Source organism: Hyposmocoma kahamanoa, unplaced genomic scaffold (genome assembly GCF_003589595.1).
Source record: "Hyposmocoma kahamanoa isolate Upper Pololo Valley unplaced genomic scaffold, ASM358959v1 78, whole genome shotgun sequence".
Taxonomy (NCBI): domain Eukaryota; kingdom Metazoa; phylum Arthropoda; class Insecta; order Lepidoptera; family Cosmopterigidae; genus Hyposmocoma; species Hyposmocoma kahamanoa.
In genome coordinates, this window is record NW_020653945.1 from 13,507,210 (window position 1) to 13,535,043 (window position 27,834).

The 27,834-nt window shown below is 36.1% G+C and overlaps 1 protein-coding gene across 10 annotated transcripts in view; it reads left to right on the plus strand.

The window, feature by feature from the left end:
• The window catches only part of LOC113233254 (nuclear receptor coactivator 7), a 101,769-nt gene that overhangs the window by 61,306 nt on the left and 12,629 nt on the right, over window positions 1-27,834 (plus strand). For 8 of the 10 annotated variants that reach the window (XM_026468303.1, XM_026468306.1, XM_026468304.1 and 5 more), the window contains 7 exons: window positions 13,488-13,550; window positions 15,021-15,118; window positions 17,407-17,468; window positions 19,800-19,935; window positions 22,595-22,687; window positions 24,289-24,392; window positions 26,644-26,837. In XM_026468303.1, coding sequence (XP_026324088.1) covers window positions 13,488-13,550; window positions 15,021-15,118; window positions 17,407-17,468; window positions 19,800-19,935; window positions 22,595-22,687; window positions 24,289-24,392; window positions 26,644-26,837 — 750 coding nt within the window. The remainder of the gene's footprint in view (window positions 1-13,487; window positions 13,551-15,020; window positions 15,119-17,406; window positions 17,469-19,799; window positions 19,936-22,594; window positions 22,688-24,288; window positions 24,393-26,643; window positions 26,838-27,834) is intronic. The other 2 variants (XM_026468305.1, XM_026468302.1) reach the window with 1 other exon arrangement.

Consider the following 27,834-nt stretch of genomic DNA (forward strand, 5'->3'; position numbering starts at 1 on the left):
ATTGCAATAAAACGGCAATTTCATACTTTAACCCCTAATATTAATCATGCCAATCGATCGGTATGTAATTTATATAAATCCTACAACCTTTCTCTGTGCAAAATTATCATATATCGAGAGCGAGATCCGAAAAAAAAACCGGTTTCATTTCCAACATCGAGATCGTTCAAAATATATAAAAATAAAAATTGTTGCTTGCGTATACAATATCTTGAACTTGGTAGGTGATTAGACACGACTTGGCTTAATGATAATGGAAATTTTTCATGACTGTGAAATGATAGTTCAACAAGTTCCATTATATGAAAAAATAAATCTGTACGGCCTGTAGTTCTTGTTTGTTTGTTCTACTGTATTGTAGTTCTTCAGAAACTAAATAAATTTTCAAATCAATTTATGTTATAAAAAATATTTTAATAATGCATTAGAAAACAAAAGTGGAAAATAAAAACATTTTTTAATTCTCATATTTAAGTTTTTTAAAACTCGTTAAAACAACTCTAGTAATAATAGAACTAGAATCGTAACATAAATTTATGTAATTTATGTTCACCTCGAAAACTTTGTTTTGACGCAAAGCAAAAAATACAGTTTTAGAAAATAGCAAAACCATAAACGAATTGAATTCGACTAGTTCAGTGAGTTACTATTTGTCCGTTAGACCTTAGTAGTCGTTTTTAGTCTGAAGTCGCCTCAGTTTAATATTTAGTTCCATTAGTTTGTTATTTATCTTGGGCAACACAGTATTGTCTGATGTTGGCTTTGTTTTAGCTGAGGATATTTCAGGAATGTATTTTTTATTCTTCGTTCTAATTTTGCCGATAAAAGGTATCATCGTATCCACCTGTAGCACCCCAATCGTTTTGTTATGTTAGTTACGTGTCCTTACAGAACTGGATGACGTAAATGTATTTAAATGTAGACGAGTGTTTTTATACGACGAATATCCTGTCCGTCGATTCAAATGTTCTAATGCTATTTAAACATTTTGTGCTTATTGATTCGATCACACGCTGGTACGACAGGTTCGTGTTATCAAAACATTTCGCTTGCGTTCACATGCCCTATTAACTACCTAAATGCATACAACCTGTGTTACCGATTAAATCGAAATTTACCGCCATCGTCAACCAAGTGCAAGTTTGCTGATTTCGGAAACTACACGTTTTCATATAAATATTTGTTACTTTCTGTACACGTTATTTGCATTTGAGATTTACCGTTCTGACCACGGTGTCAAACGGTAGTATTATTTCCCTACATAAGTGTTGTAGTAAAATTTTAACGTCTGTTAATATAGATTCCTAGAATATAAACCTGCATCATGTTCCAGCTTCGTGGAAATCCTTTCAGTTGAAACCTCCGAGAAAATCGGTTTGTAATTCACTTTTTGAAATCCCTCACACTGCCACGTATCTAGAACGTTGGATTCGGTTTTAATTGTCGAAGGCCTAGTTAGAGATTACCATTATAAATCCGCTTTAAGTATCACTTGTGTCGATACCTCCATTGTGTTCAAAGGTAGGCGTAGTCTATACCAATGTCCGTGTACAGTATACGATGACTGAGCATGGCGTGCTGTCTAATCTGGACCCTGTGTGCTTTATTTAACGTCGATTTTGCGCTGTGTATCTAGCGATCAATAAGTTGACAGTACCCATACTAAAATGGGCTTCGTGGTTAGTGTATACATTGTATTATGTGTGTTTAATTTCAGGTGACCACCCGAAATTAAACCCTTACCTAAATTTGTGCATAATGTGGTCCTCACTGCTAGACAAGACAAAGCTTTAGTTAAATGCGTAATTTATTACTATGTTCTATTTTGGACACTCGCAGTTTGCCGCTGAGTTTTAACAATAATGATCTCATTCTGATACGCGTTTATTATAGATTTAAACAAATGTTGACGTGAAGTAGTTACAACAAGGAATAGTAATTAGATAAATAGTAAAGATACACATTGTTCATATGATTTGTTTGCAAGGTACAGTACAAGCGATTCTCCTTGCAACAGAATTGTTTGCTTTATTTACCTAACTCGGGCTTCGCGTTCGCCTCCGGGCGGGTCGGGTTGGCATTTTATTAGAGGTCGTATCTGTTTCTAGTTTTCTGCTTTATTACTTCCTTCCGATAGAGCGCGGAAAGTGACTGTCTCAATGTGTGATGAGTTAATTTACAATAAAACAAGTCGACCGCGCTACGTTACATTTCGTAACGAGTGCATGAATGCGACTGTCCTTGCGCCAGTCAACAACGTCACCGCACTGGGGCCTTACCATGAACTCTTATTACAGTTCAGTATAGGTTCGTAACGACAAAAAAGCGGGATGGTGATATACACTTCATGTAGCGCTGTCTCAAAACGATTCATTTTAGACCCTAAACTGAATCGTAATAAGAGTTCATGGTAAGGCCCCAAGGCGATGACGTTGTTGACTGGCGCAAGGACAGTCGCATTCAAGCACTCGTTACGAGATGTAATGTCGCGCGGTCGACTTGTTTTATTGTAAATTAACTCAATGCTCGATCACCAGGTGCACGATACGTCTGCTTACTACAAGACACTTGTCTCACTATTATCGCTTAGTGTTAAATCACTACCGTGCTCAAAGTTCTATTACTACAAATTTACTGCGTAACATTGTGGAAGTTTCTACATCTAGGAAATATCTGCGAAGATAAAAACGTAGCTTGAATACCATCAAAGTAATGTGTTATTAAGAAAATGTTAATTGTATAAATATAAGCCAAATTTCCTTTAACCTACATCTGAATATCGCTCAGATCTAGAAGCACTAGATACGAACATGCCTGCAGTTCAGAGTATCACACCAATTAATGCAATTGATAAAATTAAAGTATCAGGTGATATTCGCGTCTTTTAATGACTTAACATTTGTTGTACTAATCACAATATAGCAACTATGATGATATCTCATAATCCGTTAGTATAACAGTGCTTCGGTACACACGGAAAAATAACTTTGTACGTCAATATTTGTTCGTTTTACGTGTATGCGGAGCAACGTGTACGTATGTAGATATTGTAGGATGGATGACCATTTCCTCCCCATTGCGCCAATTGCGCTCGTTGGTGGTTGACTTCGGACTAATTATAGCTGCAATTAGCGCCGCCTGGTGGACGGACCCACTTCCCAACAAAAATGTTAGTGAATATCGTCACATCAATTGTCCATATCTTAACGCACATTATAAACCAAATGAGATCGATATAAGAATTCGTTGCGCCTGCGTCATTCAGGCCATACAACAAAATGTTTAGTTTTCTATCTAGGTATTTTTCTATTTTCGACCTCGGTGGCCCAGCGGTTTGCATTGTGGGCGCTGAATATGGACGTCCTCGGTTCGATTCCCGGTAGGACCAATTTGGAAACGAACTAATGCAAATGTCTGGGTGTTCCAGGTAGTGCCCCGGAATTAATTCCATTGCTTTGGTACTCATAGTACACAGAAGCTTAAGACCAGGCAGTTGGTGTGATTGTCTTTGAAATTATTAATATTATTTACTATCTAGATACTTTTCTATGACTATACGTTGTTTACAAGTTTCTAACTACAACATAATTTTTTTAAATACGAAGTGACGGTACGTACAAGTTTTGCGCCTGGTGTTAAGCGACACGTTTGTCCATAATAGTTTCTATGCCACTCAGAGCTTCAATCGCAGAGATCTCTGAGATACTACCACTGCGCCCGTCACCCTCGGATATAGTTCTTCAAAACCTGAACACAGTAATGATCACATTACTGCTTGGCGGCCGAAATAGGTAAGGTGGCAGTACTGCACTGGATGAACTCTTTTACAAGGAGCTCTACTGCTACTGGACGATTTTTGTTTTAACCCCATGACAATAAGACATACGGAGCCGAGGCGTGGACACTCACGATGCGGTTAGTTTACCAGTTTAAAGTCGGTCAGCGAGTTAAGCTCGGAGTTTCTTTGAAGGATGAGGTACGGAACGAGGTTATCAGACAAAAAACCAAGGTCGTCGACATAGCTGGTAGAGTAAGCGAGCTGAAGTGCCAGTGGCCTAGCCATATCTGTCGAAGAACCGATAGCCGGGAAGCGAGTTCTTTAGTGGAGGCCACGACTCGGCAAACGTAGTGTAGGATGCCCTCTGGCCAGAAGGAGTGACTACTAGCGAAAGGCTGCTGACAACAGATGGATGCGACGAGCTGAGGACCGAGCGAAATGGCGCGCATTGAGAGAGGCCTATGTCCAGCGGTGGTCTGCGATAGGCTGTTGATGATTATGATGATGAAGACCATATAATAGCTGAAATATCGGGAGAAAAGTAAAAAGTTACACCGTGGTCAAAAATCAGTAACCAGTAGTAATTGTTTAGTGACCACGACAGTTTTGAACTTATACTTACGTTACGCTTTGTTGGTTATGCATTAAAATGTGTTGATTTATTTACGTGTCACTTATATTTGCAACTCATATTTACAAGCACATGCTTGGCTTAAGCAAAGGAAACACTTAAATGTTGTGTTAATTACGTTAATGTATTCCATTTTACTGATGAAACATTGAACTAATTACGTGGAAAACGTCACCCAGTTGTTTTGCGATTACGGTGTCTGGATAATTTTCAGGTTAGTTTACTGTACCTAATTTCGGTGGCAAATTTTGTTATTTAAATATTCGAGAATATTAGCATGAAATATTACTTTATGTTCGAGTGTAGTAACGTGATATATATTCAATATTTCAGTGTAATATACTCGAATACTGAAACAATAGAAATTGCCACCGAAATTGGTAGAGAAAACTAACCTGAAAATTACCCGTCTTCATTTACATTCTTCCTATGGCGTAAAACGGGCGCACGTTTTTAAATAATGTTACGAATTATTAATTAACTTAATAAATACACTTTATACAATACTTACAAAATTTTGAAACTTTTTAATGAAAGAATAAGTGCGCATTTGACCTCCATTTCACCTGAAAAGTGAAGATGAGGTCGACGGAAGATGAGGTCGACGATGGAGCACGCAGACCTAAATATGAAACGGCCCCATTAAAGTCAATGAACGGCCCAATTTATAGCATTCAAGTTACAAGTCTGCAGTCAGGGAATTGCACTTCATAACCGGTCGCCATATAAATATAAACCCCAGTTTTGTCATGATTCATTTATGGATCGCAATAGTTATTAACTTTTTCGCATAACTTGCATAAAAAACGTTTATTGTTAATTTTATAATTGATAAAGTGATATTTTATCAAATCCGCGCATACATTTTTTGTAAACTTATCACTTGAATTCATAAGTATATGTTTAGCCCGAACAGCATTAAAAATTTCCGCTGATATTAATAATAATAATAATAATAAATAATAATAATAATAATAAATCGTTTATTAAAAAGAAAGTACTTTTGGTTACAAATTTAAAGCCCGCCAAACTGCAGAGCAGTTTATTGGCGGAGACACTTTGACGTTTGGGAGTCCTACCACATTTTTTACGATCTCCTACTCACTTTCTTGACACGTTGCTTCCATTTTACGGCGTTGAAAGATGACGATATCAACTAATCATTACCAATTTATTTTTATGACACCAAGTGACTAACAGTTGTGTTTAGTGGCAAGCGACACGCCTGTCCATGGCACTTGCAGAGCTTTAAATCGCAAAGATCTGAGAGGCGCTGTGATTGCGCCCTTCACCCCGAGATATAAACTGACAAGTCCCAATTGCCTATAATTTCACAACCTTGCACCCTTCAGAACCGGAATACAATGATGCTCACATTACTACTTGGCGGTAGAAATAGGTAAAGTGGTAGTAATTCCTTGGACGAACTCTTTCACAATGAACTCTACTGCGACTTACTTATCTTTCTTAGCAAATTTGCAAATGTCGCATGTCATACAAACAAGGCACTCTATTTGGGCATTGGTAAGTTCCTTTGACGATCGATAGTTTGATGTGTTCCTGGTGTTACCTTTGACGATCAATAGTTTGATGTCTTCACCTATACTTAAAGGTATACATGAAACCGATGACCAATTAGCCTCTATTATCTGCGACTGTTTATAGGCAATACAAACACATACACAATGAATAAATTAATAAGCTATTTCGCAAGTTCTGCTCACGTCACATGATGTTTGCGACATCCTGCGCTGTAAGGGAGACACCACACTAACTAATGCAGGATCAGCGTTAGCTGATCACAAAAACCTTCATATGCATATATTTTATTTTGTAAATTTCATTTAATAAAGTACATCCACAGATGACAGACAACAAATAATGCTTAGAATTATGACACATAACATTTTAAATCTGACATCCAATTATAATTGTACATAACATTTACATTAGATAAATAAAAAACATATTAAAGAAAACTTGACGTTATTTTTTATAATACAATTATAGGTAATTACTGGGACTAACGTGTTAGTTTAGTCAGCATGTTAAAAAGTCACAACTGTTAAGAATATTTAAATAAAACGAAAGTGCGTATTTGACCTCCATCTCAATGGGAAATGACGATGGCGACGATGGAGCATGCACACTTAAATAATGCCTAATCACTCTCGCATTGAAAAGGACCAAATTATAGCGTTTAGGGAATAAGTCAGCATGCAGGGATTTTTACTCCATAGCTGTTGGGCTTTATAAACAAAATGTTAATATCAATAAATTAATTAGGATATATAGTTGGTACAAATTTTTACTAGGAGATGGTAAGGGAGTCACCAAACGTATTAACGCGCTATCAGAGCCGGTCTGAAAAAGTTTTATATCCAAGCAGTAAGAGTTCTGCTCGGACCGACGACGCGACGACACGAAACGCACAACGTCTTTTTCATTTTTATTGCAAATAGCTTTGTTACTGTTTCTGACTTGCTTAATCTGCTTCCGTGCGATAAGTGTAGTGACTCCCTAACTATAACTTTTTATATGACCTGCAATGAAGTCAATATAAGGCAGACATGTCAACACGGAGCCCTTCCGTACTCGTACCATGCAACTAATGACTATTTATTACATCATAGTAAAGTTATCCTTCGCCCTTTCGTGTCGTAGATATTAAGTGAGGCCTTTCCATATAGCTAGAATTAATAAAATGTATCTATTCTATTTAGAATTCATTTAAATGCACATGCTAAGACTAATTCCTTTGTATTTATGATGCTATTTAATCAAGGTGCAGAGATAATGTGTCTACGATAAATGATAAAATTAAATGCATTTAGCCGACTGCAAATCAGGATTAAAATGCACAAGACAGTGGCAGTAGACACACGTTTCTTTGTCAGTCCTTATACGTCAGTTGCATTAGAAGGCCGCTGCAGTCATTAGGGTCAACTGGCACCTAACGCATAGGTCTCTATGATCAATCATTGCATACACTGCACGCGCTATGTAACACGTTGACTATAATAGAAGATAGATAAGAGTATACATAACAAAACCGCGGAGCGTACAATAGCGCATGTATTTAGTTTCGCCAATGTTTACGTGCTTTAATTATGCATGTTAAATAACTGCACTACTAACACACTAGTACAAAATGCAGCCTGTGTTGTAACTTTGAGTTGTATAATAGCCGCTTAAGATAGTAAGAAAGTTCGGGGAGCAGTTTTAAGTTGCATAACAACTTCAACATACATCCGTAATCTACAAAAGCTGTAAACGGGCTTGTCTTGCACTTGTTATGCCCTGCTCAACTGCAGAGATGATATATTTTAGGCTATATAAAGTAGCTATAAGATTTACAATAACTACTGAATATTAATGTAACATTTTAATTACAGCCGATTCATAAAACATTTCACCGTTTCATATTTCATTAATACAATTGCAAAGAATGTCAAAATTATATTGAAAATTACTTAAAAACCATATATTCTTACGCAAAAGATTGCCATCAAACCTCTAGCATGGCGTTAATACTGTATGAGTCAAAGTGGCACTGATGGCTGCATAAAATTGCGCTTAAATTGCGATATTACTACTGCTCTAGTAAATTTACAGTAATTGGATGTAGCATATTTACTGTTTCTGTTACTGGTGCTATTACAACACAAAGAATAAGTTTCGTAATAAATATTTACAATTATATGTTTGTGTATATGATTATAACTCAATATTAGAACATGAGTTACAGCTCAAGATGTGAAATGCTGAACCGAAGATACGTAGCCCTAAAAAAATGCCTAAATGCCTTAGTAAAGAAAGCGAGGATGAATTTGATCTACTATCTATTCCTCTAAAACTCAGCAAACTACAATGGGATAAGCGCTAAACGCCCAACGTACATTAAAATGCATTAAGTATAATTACTTGCTTCAAGCCCAAGCACGTTTACTTCACTTTTGTATGAAAAACTTATCTTTCTACACAACCTGTGGTTTTAATATATAGAATATAAGCGCTAAATTTGAATGCGATATTTTCATTATAATATACACAAGACCAGTGTCCAATGATGTTTTGTACAAGAAACCATTATCGGTCGTACTGTGCGGTGTGAAGTTTATGAATGTACTGCAGCTGTTGGTCTTATTGATAACAAAAAATATAAACAAAAATGCCAAAAAAAATTGGTTACCCATTCAAAATCGTGTGTTTAAAAGCGATCGGAAACCTGTTTGAGAAAAATTTCTTGTTTCGCAAATTACATGTTTTTTTATTATGCTAAAAACCTCTACGGCCATAAGAACGATAAAGTTGTACAAATAAACAGTGTCCGGGCAGTATAGAATAACTAGTATTGTGGGCAACCGTATTTATGTTGAGCTAGCGCCTTTTTTCTGCCATAACTTTCAAAACGGATGTATTTAATTATTTTCATGCAATAGTTTGTTAATTTTGTATGTTGATGCTCTTTTTCAAAGCGTGGTAGTCTATTGTGAGAGCCGTTGCTTCTCTATTGAAAGATCGAGCTTCCTTGAGGGAGGCTTGTACCTATGACTTTCATTTCTAACTACGTACGTTTGTGTGTTTTGATCTTGAATTTCGATTTACTCTTAACAACTACCTAGCTCTGGAGCGAAGATAGGGTCTACGATGGAACGCGCTCGCCCACAAGATGCCTATTCAGTTGCGCTTTAAAGATGCTCGGGCTGTATGTGCTCGGAAACACAGTCGCAGTCACGGCATTCTATTCCTGGGTTGTGCGTAAAATAAAAGGCGCTTAGTAATGTCCCTTGGACAATTTGGTCAATAGTCTTGGTCCCTGAAGGAACCAAGCCTATTGAAAAAGACCAAGGATGATATCCCGAAATATGTCTGGATGTCCGATGGTAAAAAGGGGGCGGGCGGCATGAGTTGATGTTTAGTGGCAATACCTCTCGAAAACGCTGAAGGAAAATGTCGTTACGAACTGCGCGACGAAACCTGCGCGTCGTAGCAGATTCCTAACCCTTAGAAAACGTGTTGAAGTTCACAACCGCATTGGGCTAGGCCGACTATGTAAAACTTAAAGGGCTCCTTGGAGGAGATCCGAACCTAACAGTTAGTTAGTTAGTTTATAAATGGAACGCAAACTTATAACGCGATCTGAGGCCGGAACGATTAACGACGTTACCGTTCGTCTATTCCTATATTCTTAGATTTATGTACTCTTTATTATAATTCGTGATAATCGCTTATTTTATTGTTATCTACTTTTCAGACGAATTTAGGTCACATCTGTTCATGTGATTTTTCAAGATGATTTTCTAAGCCGCCGCCTGTCTCGTCTCTAGGTCAATTACTTTGTGTGAGTTTTGAAAGCCAGGGTTTTTTATTTTTTTGATGGGAATCACGATGGTGGAGAGGCGAAGTCTTTACGTCTGTATTGGGTCTGTCTCTTCTATACATTAATTGAAGAAGTGGGAGGGGCGGTTGTGCAAGTATTGCTCATCAGCCACACCTACCAGCATCAGGTGTGCAAACGTAGCTATGCAGTCTAAAAACACGACATTCATTTATCTTTATCATGCTGTTTAAGCTTGTCATACATCTATTTATTTTGATAAATTTTACTTTCTTTTGTTTGCGAAATGACAGAAAATTGTGGGTAATTCGATGTCGCGTACAGATGTGAACAGGTTACTTGCATAATGTTAACGTTATAAACGATGAGTACTGTATACAGTAAGGGAGCATTGAGAAAGTTCATTGGTTGCCCTTGTTAAACCATTATCACGCTATGGTGCAATAGTAAAATGTGCTACGTGCCTGCCTACACACACCTCTGTTTCACAATCACCACCGCAGACCGAGGCCGATGACCTCTGGATGAACCAGTGGAAACTTCCTCTTCCGCACTTCTAAATTAGTTATCACAATAGATAAAACAACAGTGTTGTTAACTATTAGTAGTAAACAAAATTTAGGACAGTCGAATTTAATCCTGGGTCCGATATACTGAAGATAATTTTCTCGTAATTACGCAATTACTTATGTTTATTTATATAGTTTATTACCGTGCGTGTCCGCTAGCACCCACTACCACTTGCCCATTATTTTATCATAAACAAATTTTAAGCCTCGAAGCTCCTAGAAGGTTGTGCGCCGTAATGTAGGTAATTGACCGTGATAAAGAGTTATTATTTTTAATAACGTATATATATAAAAGCACAATTTGTTTTGTTTTTCTCGTGCCTTTGTAGAACTTTTAAATTATTTCTTTTTTTTTCTAATACAAATGTTCGATGGACCATAACGGTCAAGTTATAAAGTATATTATACCATTTTCAAGCTTATTGTCGCATATCAACTATATCTGCATAATTATAATTATCTTGTTTGACCGCATTCTTATTATGTGTTTTGATTGATTATTCTCGGATTATTTCCATCAGCAGCAATGTACAACTCACGCTTATTATTTATACACGTAAAAAGTTAACTACGCTTACAAAAGCGTGTAATTTTTTGACAACATAAGAAGGGAAATTTTTCAACCGTGTTAGAATTCCGAATCCGTAAAATTGTGTTTTTAAGATTTGCCGATTTGCAAATTCTGTTTATGTACTGGTACTTACAAGACTTTCCTGTTACGTCTCGAAGCTTATCTTTCATAGAGAGAGTTCCTTAAAAAATTATAAATACAAAAATAAAACAAGTTTAAAGCTCGCGGAGTGACAAGATTATAATCTTTGCGAACATTTCGTTTTCACGAACATTTTTTGGGGATAAAATTGTCCCTTTGCGATTTTACTACTATCTTATATTTTTCGCTTATCTAGACATTTCTTGTGAAGTCTACGGAAGAGTAGTTACATATAGAATAGTTTAATTGACACATTTTTATTGTAACGACCAATTTATACGTTCTTAAAGTATACGCTGAGTTAAGACATGATATTAATTGGACACATGTGCCAAGCTGCTGCCGCAAAAAGCTACCAAGGATTAATATTATTCAATGCCACCGTATCCGATGTGCCGTATCCCGTTACGTACTGAGGTTCAAATGTTCTCATACAAAAACAATATGCGCAGTTTTATTTGTTAACAAAAATAAAACAGGTTACATTGTTACAGTAGTAATTGTATTCTTAACGCGCACTTCCGAACTTTGGGAGAGCTAGTATTGATTCATCGATTGTAACTATGTAATACTCACTTGACTCAGCAACTCCATGCGATTTGTTAGTATAGTCAAGATTTACTAAAGATAATTTTAATGTAGTAAGTAGCTAATAAATTCTTCTGTTGAATAACAATTCCAACACATTGATTAAACAGCGAAATCTGTACAAGACAGCGATTACATGCGGTTGTGTTGGTAAATACGTGGGAGGCTTCGCCCGGCCGACCAGTGTCAAGGGCGCACCCTCCTCCGTGACGCTCCTTCCGACCCCCCCAGTGTACACAGAGCCTTCACACTTCCACGCACAAGGCACACATAAGTGAGAGGGACGGAAACGTCTCATTCCAGTTGTACCTGGCGGCATTACACCCCGGCTGAGTTCCGGGTAACTCTCGGGCCTAACTCCCCGATCTCCGCTTGCATAGCGTTTATGTAACAACGCTTAAACTTAGACGACTTCTCTAAATTAATGCTAATAGTTTACGTAATTAGGGGCCGTCACAGGTCGAGGATTAAATTTAATTATGACAGTTTTGAGTGACGCGTTTCTGTTCAGTATAGATTGACTTTCTACAAAAAAAATTTTTTGAAGAGCAACTATTTCTTGGTCTCCAAATCAGTCCTCTGCATAATGTTTAAGCTTCATTGTGTCACTAAAACCACGTCTTTAATTGCAGTTAATTGATGTCGTAACGCCGTCGTCGATTATCTTGCTTGATGTAATATATATTTTTAGCCGTAAACATCAGCATCGATCAAAAATCATCGTTGGCATAAATACGTGCGCAAAACAATCACCGCCGCAATATCGCGAATATAAATTATACTTTATCTCCCTATGACAACAATTTTTTTTATTGGTAATGTAGTAATAACTAAGTAAAATAATATATTTTAACGATAATAGATATTATATTAATGGTATCAATCACATAACGGATATACACATAATTGTTAACAAAGGAACAAATGCGAAAGCAAACTGCATAAAAAGCCAAAGTCAAAGACAAAGCCACTTTAGTCAAAATGTTTTAATTCTTTTTAGTTGAATTACACCTGTTTCCACAGTATTTTATCATAGTAAACGGCGCTGTGCGTGCAATAACCACAGCTGTTAAGTTAGTTTTGCTACATTACCCGGACTCTGGCGTTAATCGTTTTGTACTGCTGTTAAATTTATTATTTATCACCAACCAACGTATGTTAAACAATCACAACCACTTTCACGTGTAGGAAAGCATACCTATCAATAGAACAAAAAATCAGTGGGTCATTATTAAGCATGGCACGTCTCATTTAGATATATAGACCCATCGCATGAATCGATGTGGTGGCTATCCATGTTTTATTTGCCGATTGATTTATTTTTATATCGTGCTGAAAAACTATTTTGGCTTACTACTTTACGACCGTTCTCACACTGGTGGAACATAAATATTTACATTATAATATTAATATTTTTATTTGGATTTTCATTAAAAATTTAACGAAGTATTTTAATGCTTCATAATAATAATAATAATAATGATAACGCACACACTCAACATATCCCCGCAGTAGGGAAACCCTGTGTCGCGGGTGCCATGGACACACACAGGCAACCACAAATTACATCCAAACTCACGAGAGAAATAAATGTAGGCCATACAAATATTTCTCCCGGACCGGGAATCGAACCTGGGACCTCTGCGTGGCAGTCCGGCATGGTAACCGTTCGACTACGGAGGCAGTTCAAATCAGTGTGGTAACGTGCTAATAATGCTTATTCATATAATTCTGGCCTTTCGTCGCTGCACAAACAACGGAATAATGTGCGACTTGTGTCAATGCCGTAGAGAATTATTTGAGTATGTATTTTGTTTTTATTTATTTTGCATGGCGTACCTGTAGCTCGTGGTCTCTGTTGCATGCAGGTCTAGGCGTGCTTCACAGCAGCTGTCCCGGAGTGCCGAAAGCATCGACCAGACTTTTAAGAGGTAACAATTTTTTTATTTACATTATTTGTCGTTTTCCTACATATATTTTAGTACAATTCCTCTTCACAAATGTATGGTGCAACATTAGAAAGTTCATTCATTCCATCGTCACAGTTGCTTAGCATCTAGTTTGGAATGTTGTTTTATTTACAGACAGAGTTAAGACATGCACGGCCCGCAGTCCAGTCATTATGCTAAAATATTAAAATCACTACCAGTCTACAAAGGCTACATTTAAATTATAGAGTCGCAAAAAATATGATGTCTTATATATACATTAAGATCGTCTGTGAGTTAAAATCCATTTATATTGGTATCTATTTATTCTCGATTATGTTTTTGTTTCATAACGAATGCGGCTCGGAAATCGGTTTCGTAATTGAAACATTTGGCCGAAAATCGTTGACCCAATTGTGTAATTCCATAATCCCTCATAAGACGGCCTAATACTGGTTGGAACGGAACTATGATTGTTTCTCTCCTCATTATTAAGAATTAGAAAAGTTGCCTTCTGCTTCAGTTTTCAAAGGCTTGTTTTTATTAATTCCGGCAACTCGATTGTAATTGATTAGACACTATAAAATGAGGCTATCAGTGCTAAAGTGGTGTAACCCACATTTAATTTTTTTCTACAATATTACTTTTTAATGTTTTATCTGTTCAAAACCTCTTTTTTAGTATAACAGTAGTAGTATGAATAGTCGATTTAATCAAGGTCTAATCTGTAGCGATCGCGAGAATTGGAGGAAAATGAAACTAAATAAGTTTCCAAGTTGAAACTGATTTGAAGTAACGTAATTCTAGTTTACGATATTACCCTATTCATTCAAGTGGGTTTTATAGCCCTATCAAAATCTTGACGTTCAATATTTCTTTTGTTTCGTTGCGCGCGAATATTACACTCTTAGGAAATTTTAAGTATTCACTTATGTCAATACTTGTGTGAAAGCTCGCTGAGATATTTATATCGTGGTGGGTAACGACAATTAACCGTCGAAGCCACGTGTTTGTAGTGTTGTTCAGCAAGTCACGCGCTAACTGCCCTATCGAAGGGTCTTGCAACCTTTTAGCTTACCAAACAGGGTTTGAAGGGATTTTCTACCCGAGTAGAATTTACAAACGATCTGTTCTTAATATCCTAGTTTATTATTAGAAGAATTTTCTAGAATTGGTTAGCCGACGACGTAGGTTTTTTTGAAAAACTGAACTCGGTAGATTGACATTACTTAAACGATTTATTATTGTAGAATGCCGTCCTGTTTTTCCAAAACAGGACGGCATTGTTTAGAAGTTTTATTTTATCGCATTACCTATAAATTTTATATTGCGCAGAACATACATCTTTAGAATTTATGTTTATTAATTTTACTAATTTATTTATTAATGTAATCACAGACATGTAATCTTTCCTACGATACCCATTTATTATCAGTGTAGTGCCTGTGCTAATTAAGCTGTGTATTTTTGCAGGTCGAAGAGCCGGTCTGTGGATCATGGATTAGCGGCGCCATTCGATCTGGAGGCACTTCGCTCCAAAGTCGAGGGGAGATTTGACGCTGTACACAGAGGTGAGAAAAGATGATACAAATTCTATATATTCAGTCTGATATATAAGATGTATTAATTTGCACTATAAATGCGTTTCAAAGATATACGACGACATTGTATTTTCTACTGTGCAAATAAATTGCAGCTAACGTATCGTTAGAAATAAATTAAACGAATGAAGCTTTCCAACTTCCATGGCTTCATACGTTCATGAAATTTCAGTAGACGAACTTAGCAGAATTTGTATCGTTAATTCACAATCCGAGCAACAGAATGTCTTTGAGATAGAATTTTGAATACAGTTATGTTCTTACACTAGCGTCACGGTATGTTTATGAAAAAGTAATTTCTGTTAAAAGTAATAGTAGATTTTAATGAAAAATAGTGATAGAGATAACATTAATACGAAGAATGGAAATAAACTGGCTATTCTTGTCAGTTGTGATAAAGTCACAAATTCATTTAAAGTATTACGCTTCTATAATAAAATTCTGGCGGATATTCAAAATTTGCCATTTTCGAGGTTTATGACTATAGTGAAAGAAAAATTTTATACTGAAGGAATACAGCTTCTGCGTAGTTGGATGACAATAATCGTTGGTAGTGACCCGTTTATTTGAAATAAAAATGTTCTAAATGTGTACAAATCTTTATTCGCAAAGAGCAAGAGTTTCTTATTCATTCTTCTCATGGCAGTTTGCCTTACGAATGAATAGTAGATTTTAATGAATTTGACGATTTCAAGTTTCATCATCATCATGATCATCATTAACCCATTTATATGTTCCACTGCTGGGCCCGGGTCTCTTCTCAGGCGAGAGTTTAGACAATAGTCCGCAATGCTGACCCAAATCGTGACTTTTTACACGATTTCCGAAGGTTGTGAGCCTTCTTTGACGTGCAGGTTTCATCACGATGTTTTCCTTCACCGAAAAGCTCATTGTGAATTTCAAATTAAATTTCACATATAAATTTCGAGAATCTCAAAGGCGAGCCCAGATTTGGAGTGTTTGAGTGACAAGTCAAACCGTTAGGCTACCTATGAAATAAAGATTTTAAGCTCTAATTTTTACTGGTTTTAATAGTATAGTGAAACAAATGAGATTCAGATATTTTTGCACTTTTTCAGTGATCTTTTGCGATCTTCCCGTTAACAGCAACATCCGCCCTAAATGTTATAGTTATTCCGTTCAAGTCAGAACTGTTTATTTATGCAGTCACACGGGAGCTATCGAGAAGGCAATAATGCTGTTAAAATAATTCATTAAAAATTTACAACGATCGTTTCTTATATAAGTAATACTAAAATAAATATATACGTACGGAAAATAAGCCACTAACCATATTAAAGCCCTAAAGATTGGTTTGGAAAATGTTTTACAAAATAAACGGTTTTATAGTTGCAATGAAACTCGGCTGGCGACGTGATTTATAAACATTTCAACATCTGGTTATTATTTACAGAAATATAACTAATAAATAAACATTTGGATCGTGCGAAATATTATCTTTACAAAGTTTGAACATACGAAGTTCCGTTTCTGTGTGTTTAAGTAAACGTAAGAATTTTAATTAGATAGAATGGCAACAACCTTAAAATAATCCAAAAGAAGTGTAAAACAAACAACAACAAACAACAAGTAACAAAGTAGTAGGTAGTAGTTCGTCCAGGGAAGTGCCGCCGTCTATTTCTGCCGCCAAGCAGTAATGTTCGCATTACTGTGTTCCGGCTTTGAAGGGTAAGGGTGCTGGTGAAATTTCAGGCACATGGAACTTGTCAACTTACGTTTCAGGTTGTCGGGCGCAGCTGCAGTGCCCCTCAGATATTTGCGGATTTAAAGCTCAGAGTGGCATTCCATAACAATTGGACAGGCGTGTAGCTTACCATCAAGCGCACGACTTGTTCGTCCCGCCACTTGATATTATATAAAAAAAAATTGTGGGGAGAGAAATTTCTCACGGAAATGTTTTATAGGCGACAGTAAAATTGCCGACGGTTTGATCAACGACAAACGTCAATCTGTAGTGATCTACGGCCAACATAAGTAGGCAGTATCTGTAGTAACAATAATTTGCAGAATTACACATTCTGTTTTATTCCGGTTAATAATACACTATTAGCTATCGCTATCGGTTTGCTCCATAGACTAGTGTTTACCCTCTGGTGGGACAATTTATTTTCAATCTGCGTTTGACTTCAATAAAACCATAGCATTTTGGTTTGTTGATTTGTTTGCTATTAAATTCCTTTAGGCGCTGTATCACGTATAATATTACAAACGATTTTTGAATATATGTTTTGTTCCAGATGAAGACGAACAAGTCAAGAGATTACCTCCTCCACCGCCTATCAAAACTATGACGTATACGGTGAGTTAAGACAACTGGAGCAATTTGTCATTATTATTCTTATCATAACTGACGTAATCGACGTAATTGATATTTTTAGCGAAATTGCGTTATTGACACATCTGAGATCAGATCAGCGAAACAAGATCTACAAGACCCTCTAATCGGTTTTTTAATATCGTATTTAGGTTCAGTTTTATTGTTAAGCAAAATTTGCGTAATTAACATTTTTTACTCGTTTTACCAGTAAAAAAACTTGGTGACTATGTCTCCAAAGTTACCAAAACGCAAATTCGTTACTTATGACTAGAGATAGGTAACACTGCGTATTTTTTTAAACGTTTACGTTGTGCTTTTTTAAACGCTTTTCACTTAGTACGCTATTTAGTTTGAAACTTACAAAATCGTTTAGAAAAACGTATAAGCGCATGGACTTTTACGTTAAAAAAAGCTAGCGTCGTTGTGTTGATAGCGAAAAGCAAGAGTAGACAAGAGTTTGTAAAACATGACTTTTATTTTAATTTATAAAATTATTATTCACATTGACAAATTAATTTGTTTAGCAAACATAGATGGCGGGACATGAAACATAAGCACGTTGTTAACACTTCGCTTAAATTGAAATGCGTGCTTTTAGGAGCTTATTTTAAAAAGCAAACCTTTTTAAGTGCTTTTTGTTTAAACGCCCATCTCTAGTTATGACAAGAACGGCAGTATACTTATATTGAAATTATGGGGTTTGGTGTAGTCTTCCTTTTTTGCACGCCAGCTCAGTCGGTCATGTGCGAGTCTCATCTACAGTTTTCCGGCCACTCCGCAGGTGGTCTGCCTCGAGGACATCTCGCTCCTACCTGGTGCCACTCAATGACCTCCTTGGTCATTGGTCGTCGTCTCACGAAGCGACGTGTCATATATTATAATACGAATATTTTAATTAGGATTAAATTAAATAAAATTTAAAAACATATGGGACACTCATTTGTCTGGAAATAGTGAAAAGCAAGTGAATAATGAGTTGTGTACTATAATGAATACATGAATGCGATTTATTTTAATTAGTTAGATCAACAATCATTCTTACATAGTTGTAGATATGATTATTTTATAATGTCCGTAGAAACAGGGTTTTACTAATGAATCAGCGAATTTCCCAAGGCCTTAAGTCGTCTTTGTAAGAACATGGGGAATTTTTTTGCATCACAACAACTCTTCGGCAAACTATTACCAATTTTATTCAGTTCACAATAAGATCAGTTTTTATTATCATATTGAATTGAGTAACGGAAAACGCCGTGAGAAGTATTGCAGTTGTAAGACAAATTTGTAAATAATTGAATAATGTGAATCAATATCATGACCTGATTTATGTATTCGTTTATTTCTGTAACTGATGCAGGTTATGTTACTTAACAATATTTATATATATATATTTTTTTTTTTATTGAATTGATATTCAATTATTTTTTATGTGAAATTAGTCCACTAGTTTATTATAATTATTAATACAAAGATCGAAAAAATTCCTTTGATCCGGTCGGATTCGAACCGACGTCTTCTAGCATATCGTGCCAGACGCTATACCAACTGGCGGAATACCGCGGAACGTACCAGCGGACCTCACGAATTTTTCGCCATCTATGAGAAATCTATGAAAGTATTTCGTCATGCAGTTACATACCTTTACAGCTATCAACCCCGGCTAGAGATGTCGCTATTCACTGTATTTAATTTGTTATTGAATTCATATTCAATTATTTTTATGTGAAATTTATAAAAAAAAGACTTATATGTAGTTAGCGACATAAAGCACGATGTACTGCTTGCTATTAATTCTAGCATAGAGATCCCGCGCTTTATGTCGCTGTCGCGCAAGTCGCGCCCTGTCGAGCTAGCCCTACAAGTTATACAAAGTCATTATGTACTTGCAATTTCATGATCTCGGTAGCCCATCGGTTTCCTCTGTGAGCGTTAAATGAGGAGGATGAGATTTGTTTAATTCCCGGCATGATCAATTTGGTTAGTTCTAGTATGGTATAGGAAATTCCCTGGTTTGAAACCTAATATTGTCATAACTATAATTGTCATCAAGGTACTTGGTGTAACGGGCTGGTGTCCGCAACTCCACGTCAAGGCGCCTATTTTGCCTAAGCACATCAGACTTTGTGATTTAAAGCTCTGAGCGGCACTGCAACTGCTATGGACAGGCGTGTGGCTTATCACCAGGAGCACGTCGCTTGTTATCATTAAAAAAACGTTTTCGCAACTTCGGGATTTTTCGAGCAATTTTCAACTTTACAAGAGTGTATACATATCGATAAATATAATTTACCAATTGTTTCTGTAATTTTGCAGGTGCGTGACCGTGATACATTGACATCAGTGGCGGCGCGGTTCGATACCACCCCGTCTGAACTGACCAAGCTGAATCGGTTGGCCACGCAATTTATTTTCTCCGGACAGAACTTGCTTGTACCTGATAAAAGGAAAGGTGGGCATTGTATCATTGTTACACAAACACTGCACAAACAAATATTGCACTAATAAGGTGCTGAGAAATAAGGGATTTTTTTGTTTGCCGAAATGTCAAATTGTAACCTAACCATGATATTGTAATAATTTTATTTGCCTTCGAGCAAAATGTCAGAATGAGATTAAGGAATTAGCTGTGGTCTACAACAATGATCTTGAGTACTTGCGTATTTATATCACAAACTATGTCATTGATTCATCGACTCACTCACTGAAAAAAATTAGATGCTCACTCACTCACTCGCTTGCTCTCACACTCACTTAGGTATCTACTAAACAAAAACAAGGTGTTGCGATTTGCATTTAATATACACGAATGCATTTAGAACAGAATAAAACGAAAAACATTAAAAGAAACAGCATGTGCAATGCGCATATCTATAGTTATTATATATTATGTACGTTGTAGAGAATCTGTATGTTGAAAACATTTCCCCATTTAGCCTACCGGCGCAAAGTTACCTGTCTGTCGGTTTTCTAAAGAATATGCTTCTGTGAATGTGTTGAGACGTGCGGCCGGATATATCCTTACTTGGTCGATATTCCCTTCAGGCGTACTAAGTGCTTTTCATCATCTTGTATTATGCGCACAGTCCAGGAATGGGCTTCTCTGACTGCGACTTAGTTTCCGAGCATTTACAATTACTACACACATACAACAATCTTTAAGGTGCGACTGAATAGGCATCTTCTGGGCGAGCTCGTTCCATCGTAGACCCTATCTTTGCTTCAGTACTAGGTGGTGGTCGAGAGCATGTCCATTTACTTAAAAAAATGAAGAGCAAGTTCGTCACAAAAACTTGCGTTTTCATGTGTGTGATATTTGCTTTATTTTGAAAGGGACAAATCTCTTGAAATCACGTAAAAATCTTTAAATATCTTACAATATTTTACTGGCTAAAAATTGTTCAATTACTCGTAATTATTATGACAAAACTGAATGTTCACGCTTTGTTAATACCATCTCGATGGTTAATACTTATGTATGGTGACATCATTGGTGTTGATATATTATTTCTTTCTAAAAGACTAATTGCTTTTGAAAGGGTTTTTGAAAGTGTTTATACTGTTATTAATCGATACTTGTTACGAAACGAATATTTAATATTTGAATAAGTTCTTTATAAACGCCGTTAAACGCGGTGTGAGCTATGTTGTGTTATAAGCGACGTGTTAACTAGTTAACACTAAGGATGAAATTCAACATAATTAAACAAGTTTATTCTATAATCGCTACAATAACACAAGGTTAAAAATGAATCTAAATTTAGGAGTAACAAGCAATCTCGCTTCTTAATTGCATAATTTTATCAAGCGTGACCGATTGTTCGGTGAAAAATTCAGAGTTTTGCTAACCGGCCTTCAGTATAGCCGCAGTTTACAAACCACAACGAGTGGAAGTTGTTTCTATTCGCAACTCAATAATTTTTTAATTAGCAACCACTGTGTAGTTAGATATAAACAGTTAGATGTAAACATGCTCGGAGAATCGATAGATAACTTCTTGGAATCTGTGGAGACTATCTTCTCCGAGCTAGGAGACAATTTACTGGTTTGCGTGAACAGTAAGTACATTGTTGTTCGTACACTATGCGTTGCATCATAGTCCAAAACAAGGTCATAGAACAGAATTATATCAAAACATGACGTAAAACGTGTACTTTAAATTTCCATATTTTCTTATCAGAGTTTTACTACACAATTATTTTCAGGATTTACGATTGAGTCTGAACCATTACAGAAAAACTGAAACCAGTTACAGACGACATTAAAATCATAATTCTGAAATTTGCAAAACGGATCTGTTGTCACCCAGGCGCTCCTTCGTAATTTCCACAGCACGATTCTAATAAAATGTAACTTAGCTTTTCACAATAATAAGCGGCAGACATTAATGACTTGTTTAAAGTAATAAAAATGCCAACATCAAAACAATTTACCGATAACACTTATCACCGCCATTAATTTAGATTTCGACTGCTTCTGTTGCATACCAATACAAACATACTATGTTAACTCTGATTTCATGCATTGCACGAATGTATCACATTATCACCATTTGAATTATATATAATCTAAGGCAGACGTAACTTACACAACTTATAACCAAATAAGCAATAAATCAACCGGCTTAAATGGTGTTGATTACAATTGATGCATATTGTCCGTCGTGGAGCGAAACAATAGCCTTGATGTTATTCATTCACGTGTGACGTAGAAGAGAAACAAATTTTTCTCCTATTTGCTTGGCAAACAAACGAAACAAAAGTTACAACATTGCAGCTGTCGCTACAGTGCACGCGGAGCCAGCGGCCGAGCGCCACGCGGCTACAATTTATATTTAAAGCACGGTACACTAAAACGTAACCTTAATTGCGCGGCATAAAAGTCAATTCAGCCAACACGTACGCTAAATAGGCCGCATCACGAAGATATGGGATCACTTTATCGCATGCGATAGCATTTAAACTGATATAATGGACCTTGTCAACTCCGTCGTTCAAGAATGTTCAGTTTTGGATTTTTAAAACGGTGGTATGGTGTGTATCTTCAATTTGTGGCATACTGTATGGCGTGTCGCGGATGATCAGCTGTCTAACGATCACACGTGTTTTCAGATGGAGATAAGGAATCGGATGGTCCCTCAGAGAGCGGGGACAACACCTCCGAATCGACACAGGGCGGTTCGAGTGAGCCGGCGCAAGAAAAAGGTATAAATAACTACATACTATCATGCAAAAAACATATCGTTTGAGTGGGAAATTACGTTTTTTTCTGTAAAGTGTCGAAATGCATTTTGTTCTAGCCGGTGCATTATATTTACAGAATTAGATTACGTTTTAAACTTTTAAATAAAACGCAAGTTGAAATTATACAAGTCGATCGACAAAACACACGAAATGTAACCGAAATATGAAAAAAGTTGATATTGGAAAGTCGTTAAAGTAAGTTTCAGTTATAATATAAGTACTTTGAGTTTTATGATTATGTAAATAAATGTATTTGCTATCGACAGTGTTCAAAATTTAGTGACTTTAACAGTTTTCAAATACTTAAATACCTATTTATTATTATATAATAACAGAAAATGTGAAATATTTATGATGAATGGAACGCCGAGATTTTCCTTGGTTAAATCAATCACATGGCAACATTGACATGGTCTACGATTCGTCAACTTTGCACGGCAAACACGTCTCAAGTGATTTTAGAACATCTTCCTGTTGAATTCGGTGTTTTTGAGATAGGTCACTATTCTGGAAAGCCATCGATATGTGAACTATTTCCTTAATATGTAAAGGATATGAACATAACTATGTGAAGGTGTTAGAAGGAATTTTGTAATATATGTAATCATCCTCGCTTGACTGTCGTTACTGGTATGAAGCAAATTCTTAGCAACGTATTTTCATATCGAATTTTTAGGTTTTCGCGATTATTAATATAGTATCGTGACACAAATTATCAGCCGGAAGACGTACACTGCTGAACACAGGGTCTCCCCCAAAGATTTCCAAACCAGCCGATTGGACGCAACGTGCATCCATCGGATATCCGCCGCCCTTACTAGGTCATCCGTCCATCTAGTAGGGGGCCGTCCCGTTTGAACACCTTTCGGTTCGTGGTCTTCATACAAAAAACTTACTGCCCCAATGGCCGTCAGTTCTATAAGCTATGTGCCCTGCCCACTGCCACTTCAACTTGCTAATCCTTCGAGCTATGTCGGTGACTTTCGTTCTTCTACGGATCTCCTCATTTCTGATACGATCACGTAGAGGTATGCCGAGCATTGCTCGCTTCATAATAGCTCGTTAAGTGACTTCCAGCTTTTTTATGAGCCCCATAGTAAGTGACCACGTCTCAGAGCTGTAGGTCATCGCTGGCACATACACATAGGTAATGAAACCATTTTGTCGGATATAAATCCTGTATATTTGTTTTTTTTTTCAAACAAGCTCAGCCTTGACCGTGGTGCCTGTGAGGGGCCCGAAGCATTGGTTTGAAAAAAACAAATATACGCGATTATATCCGAAAAATTAAGCACTTCGTATCTTTAGCCGCAGCTCGTGTCATTCTCGTTCTATGAACGATTATTTCGATGCATAAGAAAAGTAGACACACTGCGATTGGTAGAGAACATTTGCTTTTGAAAGCCCTGTAACGTCATACTCAATTACTACTGAAGTATCAGGTAGCAATTAGTGAGACGGCCGATTTATCCATGAGACGTTGAACGTGGCGGTGTGAAATGATTCAAGTAGTTTAATCAAATTCCCGATAATAAGTTGTTGATGATATTATCGCATTGCAGAGATTCTGGACAGCCTGCGACCGGTATCACCCGAGGCACCAGCCAGCAGCACCGCGCCGCAACGCTTCCTCAAGATCAATGTTCGACATATCACTGATGGACAGGTAACCTCATCACCTTTTTTTTCACATTATTTTGACCACCTCCGTGGCCTAACGGTTTACATTGTGGGCGATAGATACGGAGGTCCCCGGTTCGATTCTCGGTAGTACCAATTTGGGAAATGAACTTTTTTAAGTTGGTTCTGGTCTGGGTTTTCTAGGAAGTGCCCGAGAGTGAATTCTGTTGCTCTGGTACTCGTAATACAGTGAATTCTCTACTTTGATACTATACAATTGGTGTGGTTAGCTGGTACATAATTATTATAACGCATCATATAAGTTAAAACAACCTATCGAACAATTGAAAAAAATTAAAAGTTTTGTGTTCGGTTAGCTAGCATAGATTTAATAGGTCTAAATTAAATTTTCGTAAGTTATTTATTAGTGAAAACACAGGTTGTATGATGAAGTATGGTTTCACTGCGCTCGGCCTAACTTGCAAACACATTGCACGTTTACTCACATGCACTTCAACAACGGCACTAAGTGTAACGTGTTGTTTTTTTAAATAATATCACAAGGGCATGCACACAAGTATCTGAGTAGTCAGTCAGTATACATTCAGTCGTATTATGTAGTTTTTTGTCGCCACGCTACTGTTTTAGAAGGCAATTCGTTTACATTTATATATTTTTAACGTAAACGTACTTTTAATTAATACTTTTTGTAGACAGATTTAATTCTAATAAATTCTTGAGAGAACTGAAACACAACGTAATATTTTTTTTCTCCGAAATATTATAAAATCATAATGAAATATTTGTTTATACAACTGTGATGCTAACCGTTGTATGAACCAAAATAATTCTTGAAATGAACAGCGTACTATTTATTATTTACAGTGTACCACAATATTTTTTTTTTATTCAAGGGAAACAAACAGTCCTAAAACAGGTAGGTGATAAACATTGATTATAACAAACAGACCTCGAGTTCCACAGATATAACAAGAATTTAGCAAGCAAGTACGGTGTCAACAGCTAAATTTAAAACAATTTGTTGAATTTTACTAGATCGCAAATAAATTTAAAAAAAATTACTTCGCTTCATTTATGTTTTTATTATAAACACCTAAAGCACACCTAAAGATACCCAAATATATAAATAACTATTAGAGAACATTACGTACTTTGCTCTGATCCCAAAGTAAGTAATTAAAGCATTTGTATTATGGAAATCGGAAACAACGACGGTGCCACAAATACCCAGACCCGAAACAATAAAGAAGGGGATCAAACACGAAAACTCAGAGATGTCGGCACCATAAAAACCAGTATGGAAGTCACCACGGAGTTCGTAGAAACCATTTTTAGAGTAGTTTGTTCTACGAAATTATCTCGAGAATGTAGCTTTAAAACTAGCTAGCCAACTTTCAGTTTTTATGATAATAAATATAATAACGTCTCACCATGACAAGGTTGTTAATGGAATTTAAAAAACTATCACCTTTTTATACATAAAATTCATAGACATCATCGCGACTCCGGTACATGAATATTGCGATATAATTTAACTTTGATCCAAGTGGGTTTAATCTGTGACTCATTCTGTTGACATTTGTGATAACAGTTCTACCTATTTGCCAATTCCTAACTATTGACTTGTGATCCCGAGATAAATGTTTCCGAGAAACGTTATTAGTTTTGTTATGTGTTATACCTTCCATATATAAATAACTGCAAATTAAATTGTAATTTACGATGTAGAGTCACTTTGATTTGTGTTTAAACTATAAATATACTGTGGTTAGAGCGATGGTTACAGGTATTTTAATTTAACGTCTTTACTTCACTGTCATTTTATACGGTACATTTTATTTTTATTTTATCCTAAAGATACACAAACAGAATGTAATCATCACATGGTAGCAGATACTGTTTGACACATTAATAGACTATATCACACGCAAAAAATAGCGTCGCAGCACGATAAAACTAGTCTAAATTTTAGTGTAAAACTACATTCTCCAAATCTAAAACGACAAGGAAACAAAAATATAAATAAATAAATAAAAGAATTTTACAAGTGATTTCTTTAAACAGCTATAGGGAAAGAAATAAAATAACTATGTAACGGAACACAAAATGATTAAAAGCTAAAACACAAGCGATACACGCGATTGCGTGTAATTGTTCTATAATTTTCAATGTCGTGCCTAATTTTATTCCATAGATGATATTTGTATGTTTATCTTTGTTTGGGATCCTATACAAGTATATAATACAATGTTTTTTAAAATTGTTGTTTCTTTTAGGGCGTAGTATCCGGCGTGTTGCTTGTAACTCCCAACGCAGTGATGTTCGACCCGAATGTATCAGACACGCTTGTGATGGAACATGGCCCGGAATCCTACGGCGTTATAGCACCAATGGAATACGTTGTCAACGCCGCCATCTTTTACGACATCGCTCATATGCGCACGCACAGCTCTGATCATAATCCGCACAAGTGAGTACTGAATTTTGAATTTTCATAGGAATCTTTTAATTGTGAATTACGTCGAACTTATAAATGATATTAATCTAATCTTAACTTGAAAAGTACATCTAAGCCATAACAATTGTAATAGTCGTTCTTCTTATTTAAGAGCTAGGCTTTTACAGGTTGAGTAACCGCGAATCGTTATTAGGCGGCTTAACTTTAATTCCGGATATGACACAATATGAAGTTTTGCCTTATCTGATCTAAATATCTTAATATTCCCTCGCCTTTCTTTCCTTCGATTTTCGTTTCTTTAATGCTTCTAAGAACATGTGATATGAACATGTACATATTAGATGCCCAAACATCTTTCCCTATTTTTGTAGGTAATTATGTCTTAATTTTGAAATATATTTTATAAAGTATATTACTATAAATGTTATATTATACTACAAATTTTCTAGGACGATCCCTGTGACACTTCACAAAATTCTCCATAATATAACCTTGTAACGAAGTCTACTAATTTACGTATATAAAATGCGTGTTTTTATAAGTCTCAACTATTTTTATAAGTCTCGCTTTTAAGTGAATATCTTTTGTTTAAGCAAATACATAAAATTAAAATAAAAGTAACACCAAATTAGTGACAAATGCCCAGAGAAACATTTTTTTTTTTCAAAAATGAATTTAAAACATTTACAAAAGTTACTTCATTAGACTGCATTTGCTAGAGATGAGGTATAACGATAAAAAAGTTTTCGATGATTTATTCAATAAATATATAACGTCGTGGATAGTGCAAATTCACGTCTGTAGTATTGGTAAAAGGCACGTATCTGCTCCAAACCAAATTTCACAGAAGACGGACTTCACGTTATTAATTTGTTATTGCAATGGCTACGAATTTCATTTTTGTACAGAAAGCATTAATTTATGTTGTCTACGGACTGATGACAGTAGAGTCCCTGTAAATCACGCTAATTTGGTTGCTGATTGTTATTGTATCATAAACAAAGACTGC